Genomic DNA, 16063 nt, shown 5'->3' with positions numbered 1-16063 from the left:
TTTCTGTTCACAGAAACCGCTCCGAGTGCCAAATTGTCTTGTGATAAGACTCGATCCATTGCTCACCCCGTTCTATGTGGGTGTATTTATATCGCAGACACCTGAACACATACACCTGAAGCCCGTTACACAGTGGCAGACGCAGACGAGTAAACAAACAAAAGAGTTGCCTCCGCCACTGTTTGCTGGCATAAGGAGCTTTTCATGTTAACTGTGATGTTAACAGATCATGTTTCTGGAAGGGCTTTTGATTACATTCTTCATCCAGGGCTATTGCGTCAGATAACCGATGAGTACACAGCAAACAAATCCTAGTGCCCACTATCTGACAATATTTCTTTAAAAAGTTATCTCTAATCGTTGTGATATCTTTCAGATAGAATGCAACTTAGTCTTCGACGAGCCCCCAAAAATCCTCACTGCGCAGATAAGCTGGCAAAACAAGTTGACTTTGTTTACACTTTCCCATTCAGTTTTATTGTCAGTTTGCGCAACATCCTGACCTCTGGAATGCTGGACCATCAAGCATGCCTGGCAGTTCAATTAGGCGATTTATTTTTATTCGTTCTGAGCATTCTGAGGGAAATAAATTAATACGATTCAATTAGCACTTCCTCCCGTGACTTTTGGTGACTTTTGCGACATTTCCAAAAGTGACATTAAATCTGGTTTGCTGGCTGGAAGATGAACTCATTCAATTGGATTCAATTGGGTCTCAGTACCAGTTCGAGACCTCTGGATTTTCTCCGTCAATTGAGCCTGAAACGGCCTAGGGCAATCAACTTGGCATTACGAATAGATGGAAGAAAATGGCACAGCCAACGAAAGGAAAAGTGGCGAACAATAGATGCAATATCTTTAGATTATGACATATCGCGCATACGCCCTGTGGTCAGGAACTTATGAAATCAGTATAGTAACATGTCAGCTGACAAAATCTAAATTAGTGTTTTATGTTGTTTTTCTTATGCTTTTTCTTGGATGTACGAGTATCTGTGAGCTTGACGAGCCCCCCAGTACAATGGCTATAGTGTGTGTGAGTGCTCTTATGCTCTGAAATGTCAAAAAACTCGTTTTTCACTCAGTCCGTTCACTCTCAAAAAGATAAAAGGGAAGGAAATATCATGATTTGATTGTATTTTCGGTTGATTCGATCAACGGAGATTTCGGAACCCTTTGATCCCTATATTTATCTTCTGATTAATCGACATCTTGCTTGGTAATGGAGTTTTTGGACCTCTGTTTGTACCAAAAAACAACTCTCTTATCTCTTTTGTTTTTTATTGCGTGTCTGCTTTGGCAGTTTACATGTGTGTGTGTGTGTGTGTGTGTGTATGCTCGAGTTGTTGCCCAAAGGTCATAGCCGAAGGTCGTTGATATTTTAAGATCAAAACGTGTTGTTTAGTTGGCACTTGTGCACTCGCATAATTTTTGGAACCGGTTTGTCTGGCTAAGGGTAGGAAATTGGCAAGGGCACCTTGGAAATGCCAAACAGAATATGCCGCAAATACAGACACATCTATGTTAGGTTCTTAAACATTCTGTTTTTGTCGCATACCATTTTTACTGTCAACACGCCACATTTCAAATCCTCCTGCAAATTGCATCAACCGAAAAGGGGAAAGGTGCAACCGGCATTGCTAGGCGGAGGTGCGAGGTAGGCGGGTGGCTGGCAGCCAAAGTTCGCGAAAAGAGTGAAAGAGGTGTGAGTTGGCGACAGGCAAGGGGAGGCGGAGAGACCGTACCGGCAGTTGTAGTCGTGACGCACATCACACACACACTCACGGCGAGCACGATCCGCTCAATTTCCCGCTCCCAGCCGCTCCGTGTTGGTGTCTGCGTGAGGGGCCTTTTTATCACACCAGAAGACAGAAGAGAAATCGCCCCACCAACAGCACGAGTGGGCTCTCTCCCCCTCTTTTTCCCCAACGCTCCCCAACAGCTGTCGTTTCTACACTGTCACCAAATGATTAATAAAATTGCACAAATAAAGATATTATATTATAAATCCACAGATATTTAGTATTACTATTTACCATAGAATTAATCACCAAAATATGTACTTCTTCCAAAAATGTTTCATTAAGTACAGGCAACGTAGAACCCTTTCTATTTTCGTCATCAGAACTTCATCAGATCATTTCGAAAAACCCAACAAACATTTGGCAGTGTATACTGCTCCCACAAATTGGCACAATCCTCTCGCTGTGTTATCCCACTTTTGGATATGTAGAGCTACGCGAGAGCCGTCTAATCGACTGAGCAAAAAGCGGAAAGGCGCTCCCCAGCAGAAACAGAAACAGAAACTATTTAATAACCGTAAGTTGCACGCTCGGGAATAGTCTCGTGGGACTGCTCGCTACTCCAAGCCCCAAGCTCCAACCTCCAAGCTTCAAGACCCAAGGCGTTACAAGTGGTCCGACCGTAGTGGCGAAAACCTGAACAGAACGACGCTGATCGAAGTCGAGTGATAAATGCAAACATCGCATATCGAAGTGATAAACAAGTGAAAAATAAACTGAAATCTCAAAACTAAAATCTGAAAATTAATAGTTTAATTAAAATCTTCGCCATAAGTTCTTCAAGTTCTTGATTACAACTCCCAGGAAGCAAAGTTCGCAGCAGCAACACCATGGCGAAGAACAGGTGAGTCTCTCTCGAAATACTCGTAGTTTCGCCAATTGCGGTATCATTGCATAATTCTGCAGAATGCAAAATTTGCACTTCGTTTGCCAAGTTAGGACATCTGTTGTCTAAATGTCTGCTGCTTTCACTTTCCTGCCCGCCAGCGGCAGAGTTGGCTGAAATGTCTGGCCGAGCAGCTGAGCGAGTATAGCTGAGTGTATATCGCTACGTGTGTATAGTTTATAGTTTTATTTTAAACCACTGCTATTTTGCCGCTGATTTCTGTGCCAATGCCAAAATGTTTTTCGTTTTATTTTTGTTATTTTATCTCTTCATACGCACGCTTTCGAATGCCAGTCAGCCGGCGAGCCAAAATCTCATTGTAATTGCTCATTACTCTAATCTGGCTCAACGTATTTCCTATATTTTCTGGCAACAATAAATATTCTCTCTTTAATTATGATAAATTTATTAAATGAGACAAAGTTCCATAGAATACAGTGATAATTGCTCGCTTTTAAGGGTGTGAACTTCATAATTTCAGAAATTCTGGTTGAAATTGTTGGTAATTAGGTCTTGAGAAATATTCTAACAAATTCATTTATAGTAGAATACCTTATAAACAAACAACAATAGCTACTAGCTACCTGTTAAAAAATGAAAAGTGTGCTAAAGATATTTAAACAAATGTCAGCTTTTTAGGACTTTCCGTGACAAATGTAGAATACCACTGCACATCATTACAAATGCAATTACAAGCTAAATACATCAACAGGTAGCAGAGCACGTGTTGCGACTTTAGTCACATTCGACCTTCGCCTTACCCTTGCCAAGCTTTGGAATGCTAGTGGCCCGAGTCATAGCTTGGGGGCTAACATGGCAGAGATTGCATTGGTTTCCCTGACCAAGGACAGCTTTATCGAAACAAGAACTCTAACATTTTTTTTGTTATCAGCCCTCAAGGAACTCTTATCAATGTGGTATAACGAGCCCCTATTCGCGATTAAAGCTGCAAACGTATAATAGGCTTGTTGGAGAACATACTCTCGGGCTGCCACAAAAAGTGTTGCCCACTTTCAGGCATCGTCAGTTAAATAATCGTAACGACTCAACTGTCGTATACTTAATATGCACTGTAGAAATAAGTAGAAAAGTATCGTATTGTCAATAGTATTTTGATTTACTTAGGCTTTGGCTAATTATTTAGGCTTTGAGTTAATAGCTAGAGACAAAATTGATCTCTCCTGACCTAATTTATCACCTTTTTGTCATAAATACTAGTTGATTGTTTTCTAAAACAAAATTGTAACAATTTTAGTACCCATAGCTAAAGCGAATAGCTCTAGGAATCATATTATCTTTATTTGGCGTGATGGTATGACACGAACAACGTTCGGGTTTTATGGGCTTGATTTTAAGACGTAGTCTGACAGTGTTATACGTTGCGTATACGTAATAAACTTGTGGGCTATTTTAAAATTGAAAATCTGAGAGTTGATTCATGGAAGCATTATTAATAGCTGATAGAGTGCAACGGAGAATGTTTGTTGCGACAGATAGCGCAGTAATTAATGTATTATCAGGCACTTTACTTATCAGCTGAGCCCCTAACAGACAGCGCAATAATCACCATGCTACTTGTAGTTTATACTCGGATTTGTGAATATTCGGAACACGCACATCATGATGCAGGCCCTTCCACGACTTCCCCGCATTTATATCCTCTCCAAATCCCTATTAAGAACTGCCATTAGAGGATACTCCAATCAAAGGTGAGCCACCCTTTCTTACAATGTCTTTTTAAAGGGAAGTCCTTAGTATATCAATCAATATTATTTGTTATTTATGAAGTATTATCAAAAAATTAGATTCCTGCTTTCAAGTACCAATCTTAAATTATAGTATTCAAAGATTACCAATCCAGTTTACGTTATCAGGCCTGCAATTGTCCCATCTTCACAGTAATTGAGCTTTGTGCTAAATCATAAGTGATTTATTAGAGGTACTGCCAATGATAAAGCGTTATACCGATGCTTACATAGAATCAAACTTTATTTGGGTGCTCTTGTACGATTCTGTCTTATCTCAATCGTGTCTCAATTTTTAGATGCTGTCAAATAAATAATTTTGAAGGTATTTACGACTCTGGCGCATTGTTAGTTATAATAGAACTTTTTGTTTTGTAAAAATATTATGGAAAAAAGTTGTGTGGTTGAATTATTGCCTGCCAATAAGCTCTAACTTTTTTCCCCTCAAAGGGCTATAACTGCCAACTGTCTTTTCAATTAGTTTACCAGCTGAAGCTTCTACTTGCCAAGGAAACACTTGGTAAATCGGATCTGTTCTGCTCCTAAAGTGAATCTCACTTAAATTAGAATCCCAAGCGTTTGGTTCACGGCAGTCCGGCATCAGACTTCAACCGCTCAACATCGGCGAGGAGCTGTCGAGCACCATTTTTGATTAGAACTGAAAGTATATATAATCCCGGCATATAGAGTAATCAGGTGCCTGGCCAAGATAGTGAGCCGGTTATAAAAGCTCGAGTTCAGCTGGGCGAAGTGCCAATAATAAAAGTGTGTGAAATGCGAAAACAAAGTCTAAATTAATTGGAAAACAAAAAAACAATAATAAAGAAATAACAAAAAGCAATGTAATTTAGTTGATTTAAATTTGTTGTGTTTGTGCTGGGGCATGGAACTCCCAGACCGCAAGCTGAATATACAGAAGCAATTAAATTATAATTTTCAATACAAATTGTTGTGGTTGATGCTGACATTTTCCCTGATATTCTTCTGATATTTTCCCTGAGCTTATTACGTTTGTGTTTTATTTTTATTCACTGTCAGGCGGTGTCAGTGATCTGTGTGTGATCCCCGTGTACTTAACATCTTATATAGAGACAGGTGGACTGGCGTCTCCAATTGAGAGTATATCTATTTAGAAGTCTAATAGCGTCTCAAGTTATAGAGTCTCGTGCTGACACGTATATACATATTATTAGTTATTTAACATTTAATGCAAAAAAATAATGTCACAAAAAATTGATTAGTATGAAATGCAGATCCAGCCTGCTAAACCTGTTCATTTTGTTATTATTAAAATTTAAAATTGATGTCGTTTCTTTGTTCAAAATTCATTTGCTAAGTGCTTGACGTATTCTACCAGCAAAGAATAATATTATCAGTTGCCCTGAACTTGAATAGTAAGTAATTATTGATTCTTCAGCTTGAAGAGGTTGGCAGGGCCACTTTTGAAAACTGGAGGTCTTCAGCAGAGGATTACTTCAGGACCTAAATTCAATAAACAATCCTCTTGATAAAGTCGAATCGAAATCAGTGATTACGACTTCTTAATTTACGATCTTAAGCTCAATGTCTTGGTGGCGATAAGTACTATCGGAAAACATTCCACGTCGATCAGTGGGTCGAGTAGCTATTGCACCTCTTGAATTCCATATGGGGCTATTAACTAATAATTGTTTTTAATCTACTAATCTTGTTTCCGACCTGTGGCACAGTTTCAAGGTTTTTCTTGGAATGCTGGAAACCATTTTCGCGATTCAATGACCTTTAGATGGACTTTGCATTTGTATTTGAACCGTTAAGCGAAGCAAATCATACAAGATCTAAAAACAAGTTAATTCAACCTGATGCAGGCTTCTTAATTACATTTCCAGTTTTCGTATTTTGTATTTGTTTCTTCGTTTTCCGTTCATGTTTTCAAAAAACTCCGTATCGAATGTGGTACATACGACGTGAAGCTCAAATATTTGTTTGAGATTTTTATCCAACCATTAAACGGCTCGTGCTAACCCCTAAGCTAGTCTATCCATTTAAAACGACATTTAAACGACCCTCTCAAACGGTCCACATTAAATTCTACTTATTTTGTCCTTGGATGCTTTCGGCAAGTTTTGTTATTCGCGAGTAGAGTTCATAGATCGAATCGAATCCATTCTTTAGATGATTTTGGCATTGTATTCGAATACAAAGACGTCACATCGGGGATACCTGTGGCACTTAGCGCTTCCACCGATGACGACAATGGGGCCTCATAATCAAAATCTCTATAAAAGACCTATAATGTCGCTGGCAAACATAATAACCTGGATGAATGGTGGGAGTGCTTCCACTCCGGGAGTGTGAGCGTTCATTTACAAAAACCTTAATTTTTTCACGTACTGAAAAGAATCCCCATTACGTATTAGTTGTTCGATAATTCGGGTATTATCTCGGGAGGTCTCTGGTTGCATTTTTATGACTTAAATGGAACTGAAGCCGGAATTATTGAAAATCGTGCTATGCGGAATCGGAAGTCCCCGCCCAGGGGAAACCAAAAACAAAGCAATACTTTAAACACATAGTTTTGAACTATTTTGAAACGCTTATCACGTCTGTAGTCAACTCAGCTGCTATGCCGGCTATTTGTCATCCAAATAATTGTTGAAAAGTACCCTGATACTTGTTTAAACATTTGCTATCTTTCGGCTTAAACTGTGCGGAACTTAACAACTTTGATAAAGTTCTCTCCAGGCAGTCTCCAGTTATATGACCTCTGATTCATGTGGATCTATCAGTAATGTAACTAATTGATATCAATCTGAGAGTGTTGGCTTTTAAATGCTAATGGAATCATAAAGAGCTAATAGTTTGTGACGTGAAATCATTGATTCAGTTGCAGGTGCTGTCGTCACAGGGCAGAAAACAATCCGACCCGGCTCTATGGTTTCTATTTCTCACTCCCGTAAGGTTCAAATTGCACAATTGTTCTGTTTGTTTGCTCACTATACTCTGTGGGCTATACTCTATTGTTTCCCGGGCTATACATGATTTGAACGGCGTTATATCATCTCCTAACAGAAAAAAGATCATTATAAGAGTAATTCATCACAGGTTTAATGAAGCCAAAGGAAGATAACATCAATCGTTATGCCTCTATGGTTGCTTTAACACACTTTCAAATTAATCTGAATAATTTTGATAATATAATATATGGTTTATAAGCCAAAATATCTATTTTTGTACATTTAATTCAATTAAAGTTTGACCATGCGAGTCTCTTTTGCGTTTTACCTCCTCTGGATCTTATGCGAATCTATATATATATCCATAATCTTGAAGAAGCAATCCTTATTCAGCAAATCAGTTCAATTAAGACTCGTTAGGTCGTACTACGTTGAGGTATTTATTTGGATGCGAAACCTCGCAATTCCGTTTTATTATTTGGAACTGGACACGTGTCGCTGCTCGGAGGTGTACCGCCATAACCCCTTCTAATTATGGAGGTCTCTAGAGAGGTAATAGTAGTGACCTGTTTGATAACACTATGCTATGAGCTGCAATGCAAATCAGTTACTATCTAACCGCATTTGCAAATTACCATTTCTGGATTAAAGATTGTTTTGCTGAAACAGGTTAATAAGATGCAGGGGAAAATCGAGAACGCTTTTCTCCAGTAAACCAGAGTGGTTCTCGATTAGCATTTTAAACAAAGTAGGCCTAAAATTCCCAAAAATACGTTATCAGGTTCTGCCTTGGCATTACGTGGAGGCTTCAGAAGGTTAGGAGACTGAAGACCCGAGAGAGTTTGTAGAATGCTTTTAATAATCCAATAGATGATGCGGGTACCAGGTGGAATGACTATTTTTTTAATTGATATAGTTATGGATATATAATTAGAGACAAATATAATCCAAGGCCTGGCCGAAGAATAATGAATATTCAATCGCCGGTTATCCGTATGTAAATGTATAGGTGTGCCAAAAACCCAATCGCCTGCCCTTTGCCACTGGAAAAGTCTATCCAATTACCATAGCACCAGCTCACTGAACTAAAGGTGGTTGAAACAGATACGGATAGACCGATTCCAGTTAGCCAGCCGTAAGTAGCAGATGCATGACCAAGTTCACGAGACTCGCAACAAGTGAACCTGACAGATACGATTGCACTGCTCGCCTTTTTTTTCGCTTGTATCTGTTTCGGGGGGCACTTTTTAAAAATAGACGGAACGCGCCCCCAAAGCACGACCGCTAGAGTCACCCCAGAGCCCCCCAGCCCTGTCACCTATGTATACTGCCAGTGACTTGGCTCCAGTTCCAACCTTGCCCCCACGATCGTTTGCCAGCCGATCGTTCGTCGTCGTCGGTGTTTTCGTCGTCGCAGTCGTAAATTAATGTAGTTTTTTATAAAAATGGAATCGAACGAAACAGTTAGAAGTATTCTTGCGCTGACTGGCGCTGGTTGTGCTTGTGTTCAGTTCAACTCGGGGGATCACAGGCATATCCTGTACGCTCAGGGATAACAGCAGTCAGCGATCAGCCACATAAATTTGTACTTACAAGTGATTCTCCAATTGCCAACAGCATAAAAGTGAATAAAGTTCCTAAGAAACATGACCAAACTAGTGATTAGCCAGTTGCTCCTGTTGAGCTGGTGTTGCCTGGTGGCTGTGAGCCAGGGCAAGTCCTTAATCGAGAGCAACAGCATCGTACAGAACTTTGTTGATGACGAGTTCGAGGGCGATGATTTTCCTAGTTGGTAAGTGACACGATCGAATCATAGATCTCTAATTAGTGAATTACATAGAACCGGCTAAAGACTTCCGGACTCTGATCTCCAAGCCATGGCTCTGGCCTGGCGCAATCGTGAATGCTAAGTATTACATGGGTTTTCAGCTTGAGTGCTTTCTTTTCCTCGATCCCATAAACCGCAAACGTGACGTGTTGGATACTCGTGCATTACCTTTATCTCGATCCGATCAAGAGATTCCATTCGACGTCGATTTAGACAGGTGTTCACTTAACCGGCACCATCTGGATACTATTAATTTGTTAATTATTTGCACTAATTAGTGACGTCACTTAATTTATGGGAATAGAAGGCTTTTATGCTCTTTAATGGAAGCCAAATTACGTAAGATAAATCCGGGAATAGTGTAGAGATCTGCCTATACATACAGTTCCAATAAGTGCCTGACTTTTAAGATTTCTTTATATATAGTACTTCCTTTACTTGCTTTCCAAACACATTATATAGCCACTATCAGCTACTTGAAATGCATTAAAGGCACAATTCTGATTAATATTTCGTCTGTCAAGGTCAACAAACCGCATTTCAATTATTTTAAATGATTTATAATTAGAATCTCATTTAAAAAATATACTAAAAATATATATTTATTTTTTAAGTGATGTTTACTGCCGTGGCAACCTGTTACACACCGTCCAAATGGCAAAACTCTACGAAGATTCGAAGACCTTTGTGGACATGAAGCTGGTCAATAGTCCCGAAAAGACACTCGCTGATTTTGACAAGTTTATGGAAAGCAAAAATCAAAATCCCTCCCGGGACGATCTAATAAAGTTTGTCGAGGTGAGTAGACAATTAGGTAGAGCATCTGGCGAAAGGATTTCTATAACAGGCGTTTCCCAATTCGGCAGAGTTACTTCAGCCCCAAGGGCACTGAACTGGAAGAGTATCTGCCGCCAGACTGGACAAAGAATCCCAGCTTCCTTGATGTCGTTCATGACCCTGACCTCAAGCAATGGGGTAAGGATCTGAACAGTATCTGGAAAGAACTGGGCCGCAAAATGAAGGACGATGTAGCGAAAAACCCCGACTTTTATTCAATAATCCCAGTGCCAAACCCGGTAATTATTCCTGGCGGTCGTTTCATTGAGTTCTACTACTGGGACTCCTACTGGATCATCCGAGGACTGCTCTACAGCGATATGAGGGACACTGCTCGCGGCATGATCGAAAACTTTTTGTCGATTGTGAACCGTGTCGGATACATTCCGAATGGAGGACGCGTCTACTACTACGGACGATCCCAGCCACCGCTACTCACTGCCATGGTCAAGTCGTACGTGGACTTCACCAACGACGACGTGTTCGCCATCAAAGCTCTGGATGCATTGGAGCACGAATTCGAGTACTTCGTGAACAACCATTCGATAGAGGTTAAGGGACACAATCTGACGCACTACCGCGATGCCTCGACGGGTCCTCGTCCAGAGTCCTATCGCGAAGATATTGTGTCCGCTGAAGTCTTCAAAACTGAGGAAGAAAAGGAGGATCACTACCGGGAGCTCAAGGCTGCTGCCGAGTCCGGAATGGACTTCAGTTCTCGCTGGTTCATCAACGAAAACGGCACCAATGTTGGAAATCTCACAAACCTCAAAACCCGCTCCATTGTCCCGGTCGACCTCAATGCATTACTGTTCATGAATGCCAAGATAATTGCCGAATTCCACTCCAAGGCGAAGAATCCCGACAAGGTTGCCGAATACGAGAAAAAGGCCCAGAAACTTCTCCAAGTGAGTGTATAAGTAATACATCCTTATCCATGACTAAAATTCAGAGCATTAATAAGTTGGGTCTTCTATGGAAACAATTAACAAGATTTTGAAAAGTATTTTAAGTATTCACGAGGAATGTTCTATTAGTCATGGATATTAAATAGGGTTATCAAGGGTTGTGGTTTTGGGGCTCGTCATTTAATAATATAATCTAAACTACATATATTTTAAATTTCAGGGTATCCAAGAAGTTCTGTGGAACGAAGAGGCTGGCATCTGGCTGGACTATGACATGATAAACAAGAAGCCGCGCGACTACTTCGTACCCACCAACCTGCTACCGCTCTATGCGAAGGCCTTTAACATTTCAGAATCGGAAAAGATCTCGGCCAAGGTGATGAACTATATCAAGAAAAACAAGCTGGACTCATTCCCGGGCGGAGTGCCCAATACTTTGTATAGAACTGGTGAACAATGGGACATGCCCAACGTTTGGGCTCCGATGCAGTATTTTTTGGTCGAGGGTATTAACAACCTGAACACGAAGGAGGCGAAGGCGATGTCCAAGGATTGGGCTATCCGTTGGGTGAAGTCCAACTTCAAGGCTTACAAAGACGGCCGCCATATGTACGAGAAGGTATGTAGTGTAGTTTAGTCCTGGGAGTCCTTTGACTTATCCCTTTTCTTTAACAGTACAATGCCGAGGAGTTCGGCGGACATGGCGGCGGCGGAGAGTACGGAGTGCAGACCGGATTTGGCTGGTCCAATGGCGTCATCATCGAGTGGCTGGCCAAGCACGGCCGCGAGATCTCGGTGACCGGCGGCGCAAAAGGTGAAAAGAAGAAATGTGTGCCGTGTGATTGTGATTGAATGTGCAGTGCAATTTGCCGGCAAACGGCAATCCATCGCTCACCATCGACATCTCATCACAGGCTCCAAGCCAAAGATCTTCAGCATAAATCGATTTATAGAAATAGAACTTGTACCATCCATCCCGAAGCGCTCATTCACAACTCATCCGTAGGTTAAGCAAAGCTCTCTTTTCCACAAAACTATCTTTATCTATGCCGCTGCATAACCGTCTCTATACCGCGCCAATTCAACCAATTATGTATAATCGAGTACCAAGAACCATGAACCACAGCACCACAGTCACAGCATTGCCAGGAGCCAGAAGCCAGGATACGATGTCCACCATCCACACAGCATTCTGTACTATCTGTACCCATGAATTCGCCTTCCTGTGTGTACATCTGTGTGACTTGTCAAAATTAAATAAAGTCCAAATTGTAAATGTCCAAAAAAACCAACATCGAAAAGATGTGTCCCACACAACGCTCTCGTCCATCCAGTTCCAGACTCACGCGTAAGTGGCCAATCAGGATCATCAGTTTTGACTAATTTGTGTTTGTGAATGTCGTGGCATGTATTATGTGTAACCCAGCACCGGTTCCAGACACCCCCATATCCAGGACACACCAGGGGCCGGCTAAACCAACACAAAACCCCTAAACAGCTCCATGGTGTCAAGTCAATGTAACAGGAATCCCAAAGGATGCTTTAAATCTAACCTAACCTTTCACTCCTCACTTATCTAACACGCATGTAAAGTATACCTGGCTTAATGGAAACTACCAATAAGATAACCTGTAGCTATAGATAATAATTCAGTTTCTGGTGCTTAGAACTCGATCCTTTTTAGACTATTTCTAATCTGTATACAACTTTCCATCCACTGCAGCTACCCAATTGACCAGCATCGTAGGAATTGCAACAGCTGTCGTCCTTGCTCTTGTAGTGGCTCCTGTTTTGTGGTGAGGTAAGGATATATCAACATCGATACTTCATTCCATAAACTAATCAGCCATCTTCTCTTGCAGATACTCTGTGTCAGAAAGCCAATCATAGCTTCCCAACGAGAATGTGATTCATCCTTGTGCGTGCCTGTGTTTATAGTGTTTGTGGTTTTGTCAGTCCTTTCGTTGAGTGCGGAGGTTGCAGTATTAAATTTTCGTTATGCGTTAGTCGAAGTGAGAGTTGTACATACAGAATTTAATTGGGCATGCCCGATAACGTTATTACTTTTATACATATATGTAGTGAATACCTTACCTATCCTAGATATCCTCGCAACCAAATGAAGACACAAATACAATTGTTAACAATAATTTACAAAACATTTTTGAATAAACAAGCCCCAAAATATTTGTACTCTACCATGACCATGAATTATACAATAGATCTAACAATTAACCCCTCTATTGCAGGCGAAATTGGTTTAAATAAGCCGCTCAACAAATAAATTTTGTTCGTAATTTGTATATTTGCTTTGAGTTGAATTTAATAATGACACTTACGTACGAAAAAAAGCTAACATAGTTAACTCACATAGAGCAGAAAAAAAGGTACGTTTAACTTTAAAAATAAACATTGGCGCGAATAGAGCGTGGGATATGACTCGATCTGGTGTGACAAATAAGGTTTGACCTCAAAAATGATGACGGAGCATAGAACAGAATCGAAGGGAATATCAACTAATCCGTAGTCGTAGTTTACATAATACAAAAATACCTAAGCGCTGGAGCCGGCCGCTTAGCTGGACTCTTGCTGACCCTGCTGCTGTTGCGGAGGCTGCCCTTGACTGAAGTAGGGAGCGGTGTTGGGCGTGAGCAGCGTGTGACAGATATCACAGACACGAGCCACTCGTTTCCGTGGCCCTGATGGCACCGTTTTCGTAAGACACTTATCGCAGTAAATGTGGCCGCAGTGCCTGCAATGAATCTTGCGCACCATGACCGTGAAATAGGCATTGCACGTGGGGCAGTTATTCACGTCATCATCATCCTGCCAGCGCACCTCGGTGTCGGCGTGCCGCAGCTCCTCCAATGACATCTATTTTAAACATAAAAATTGTAAACATTAAGATAATAATAAATATTTTTATATAGTAGTTACTTGAAGAGTTTGAGATAGTTTAACAAAGTCCTTTTGCACGGTCTCCATGGTGGACAATTCCTCCTGCAGGGTTTTGATCTTCGTCTTGTATTCCAAGTTTGTTTTGGCGTACTTTTCCTAAAGATTAAATAATTTTAGATTATTCGCGTCGATTAAGAAACCGAGACCGCCACTTACATTGGCCTCCTGCAGTTCAATAATTTCTACACGACACTCGGATAACTGCTTGTTAAGCTCAGCCTCTTTGCGCTCCAGTTGAGTCTTTGTCGTCTCGTGAGCCTGCACCGTAACCAAGTGCTCCGTCACCCTGTCCCTGCGAATTGGATTTAAAACATTATCTTGATTGTCAATCTACACATCAGAGCAATAACATACTGAAGAGACTTGATATCCAGTTGCATTTTCCGTTTATAGACGCGGCGCTCGTTGTTGCTCTCCTCTAGCTGGGCCCGCAGTATTTGAATCTCATCTACCGTACTGACGCGCTTCTGCCGCTCGTACTCACTGCTAACTCGAGCCTGGATAAGCTCGCTCTGCTGGCGCAGCATTAGCTCCTGCAGCTCATCAACTGTGTTCGGTAGGTTGATGTACTGGTTCTCGATTTCCAGAGACGTGGCTAGGTAGTGGCCAGATAGAAAGTCGTTGTCGGCCTGCAGCGTTTCGAGCTGCTTATTGACGCGTTCCCTGTCATCAGTGACTCTTTGTATCTGCTTCATCACCTCGTCCTTGGTCTCCAGAAACTTCTGTTGCATGTCCAGCAGGCGCTGCTCATTGGTTTTGGCCTGCTCGCGCAGACTTTGTACTTCGCTTTTGTGGGCCTCGCGCTTTTCCTGCCACTGGTCTTCCAGATCTTTCCGCAGTGCCGCCTCCTTGGCCAGTGTTTCACGAGATTCCACCAATTGCTTTTGCAGCAGATCTACTTGCTTCTGCTGCTTTTTAATGGTTGCATTTAACTCTTCAGCCTTCTTCTCTGCCAGGGGACAGCTCTCACAGGTCGACTCGGTTGCATCCATTGATGTGGACTTATGGGTGGCTCCTAAATCGGTCTGTGATTCCTCAATCTTCGATGACTTGGCCTGCAGCTGCTGGTCCTGCTCGCGCAGTTTTACCTTTAGAGCTTTCATCTCTTCCTGCAGCTGTTCGACAATGGAATGTAGCATCTCTGCATCTTCTGGAGCCTGTAATATGAATGAATTTAATTAAATCCGTCAGCTAATTGACTAATTAAACATCAAGATTCTATTTCAGCAATGTGATAATCTTTGCTGATAGAATTATTGATAGGAAAAGTTTATAGATAAGAAATGAGCTTAAAGAAACAGCACCTAGAATGCAAAATATTATTAGCCAAGTTCCAGCACTCTTACATATTGCTTTCCGTTGCCCTTGCTTGATGCCCTAGTGTCCTCCTCTTGCTGAAAACTGCTGTTCAGAGAGTCACCTCCTAGTTTTCGCACGGAGCCCAGCGTTTTCTTAACCTGATTCAGCATTTGAGGAGCTATTCCGCCGCCGGATGACTCAGCCGGCTGGTGCTGGGCCGATGCTTGGGCCTGCTGGTGTCTGCTCAGCTCTAATCGGAGGCGTTCCAGCTCTCCCTTATAGTGCGCTGACTCCTCAATAGTATCCTGCACCAGCTGCTGCAGTGAAGAAATCTCCTCCTGCGCCTTGATGTCCCTCATCTGCATCTCGTTCTCCGACTTTAGGTCCGCCACCATTAGATGCGTTTTAAGCTCATCCAGCTCGGCCTGCAGTTGCCGACGCTCCGTCTGGACCTGGCTGCACTCCGCCTCCTTCTGCATGAACAACTCCCGCATCTTGGCACGCTGAGTGTTGAACTCATTCTGCATTTTGCGCATCTCTCCCTGGAGAAGGGTCAATCTGGTCGCATCATCGCCGCCTGCGAAAGGAATGTGGTTAGTAAAGACTTCAACCTGTTGCTTGAGACCATACTGTTGCTGGGATCCGTGGTGCCTCTAGACTCCGTTTGGACCTCGTTCTCCTCCATGTTACGGTGTTATTTTCTTAATTTATATGTACATATGTGGTAGAAGTAATCAAAGTGGTTGTGTGCTGGAAAACGCTCGGATTCTAAGACGCATCGTTAGCCAACACTCCAGAATGGTGTGACCAGATGGACTATTTAAGAATCCAACTGCCAAGAATTGCGTGACAAATTTAAATAAG

General features: G+C 41.8%; 2 protein-coding genes across 8 annotated transcripts; one reads left to right on the top strand and one right to left on the bottom strand.

Moving 5' to 3' along the window:
• The first annotated feature begins 2108 nt into the window (after positions 1-2108).
• LOC6494789 (trehalase) lies at positions 2109-13245 on the top strand. Of its 7 annotated transcripts, none has more exons than XM_032451261.2 (8): positions 5029-5198; positions 8987-9161; positions 9812-9995; positions 10064-10942; positions 11163-11561; positions 11618-11756; positions 12666-12738; positions 13192-13245. In XM_032451261.2, the coding sequence occupies exons 2-8, from the start codon at positions 9016-9018 to the stop codon at positions 13208-13210; spliced, it is 1839 nt and encodes a 612-aa protein (XP_032307152.1). In that variant the 5' UTR covers positions 5029-5198; positions 8987-9015; the 3' UTR covers positions 13211-13245. The 7 variants fall into 7 exon arrangements, 5 of the variants coding, with proteins under 5 accessions (XP_014762986.2, XP_032307152.1, XP_014762983.1 ...); XM_014907497.3 differs by lacking the exon at positions 13192-13245 and adding an exon at positions 12805-13140 and having other exon boundaries at positions 5030-5198; positions 12666-12743; XM_044715736.1 differs by lacking the exon at positions 13192-13245 and adding an exon at positions 12805-13140 and having other exon boundaries at positions 5030-5275; positions 12666-12743.
• LOC6495825 (rab GTPase-binding effector protein 1) lies at positions 13191-15990 on the bottom strand. The gene is made up of 6 exons (XM_001959627.4): positions 15830-15990; positions 15247-15776; positions 14255-15057; positions 14057-14192; positions 13880-13996; positions 13191-13816 (listed from the first exon to the last, which is right to left on the bottom strand). Exons 1-6 carry the CDS (start codon positions 15882-15884, stop codon positions 13517-13519), a joined length of 1941 nt encoding a protein of 646 aa, XP_001959663.1. The 5' UTR covers positions 15885-15990; the 3' UTR covers positions 13191-13516.
• Between the last annotated feature and the right edge of the window lie 73 nt (positions 15991-16063).

The sequence above is a fragment of the Drosophila ananassae genome, chromosome 3L (genome assembly GCF_017639315.1).
Source record: "Drosophila ananassae strain 14024-0371.13 chromosome 3L, ASM1763931v2, whole genome shotgun sequence".
Lineage (NCBI taxonomy): Eukaryota > Metazoa > Arthropoda > Insecta > Diptera > Drosophilidae > Drosophila > Drosophila ananassae.
The sequence above is the reverse complement of the archived record's forward strand: the minus strand, read 5'-3'. Positions and strand labels throughout refer to the sequence as shown.

Coding starts and splice junctions, on each gene's coding strand:
- LOC6494789 (XM_032451261.2), top strand. CDS start 9,016: ATGACCAAACTAGTGATTAGCCAGTTGCTCCTGTTGAGCTGGTGTTGC. Junction 10,943..11,162: donor AGGCCCAGAAACTTCTCCAA/GTGAGTGTATAA, acceptor TTTAAATTTCAG/GGTATCCAAGAAGTTCTGTG. Junction 11,757..12,665: donor GGTGACCGGCGGCGCAAAAG/GTGAAAAGAAGA, acceptor CATCCACTGCAG/CTACCCAATTGACCAGCATC.
- LOC6495825 (XM_001959627.4), bottom strand. CDS start 15,884: ATGGAGGAGAACGAGGTCCAAACGGAGTCTAGAGGCACCACGGATCCC. Junction 15,777..15,829: donor CACCACGGATCCCAGCAACA/GTATGGTCTCAA, acceptor TTCCTTTCGCAG/GCGGCGATGATGCGACCAGA. Junction 15,058..15,246: donor AGGGCAACGGAAAGCAATAT/GTAAGAGTGCTG, acceptor TTCATATTACAG/GCTCCAGAAGATGCAGAGAT.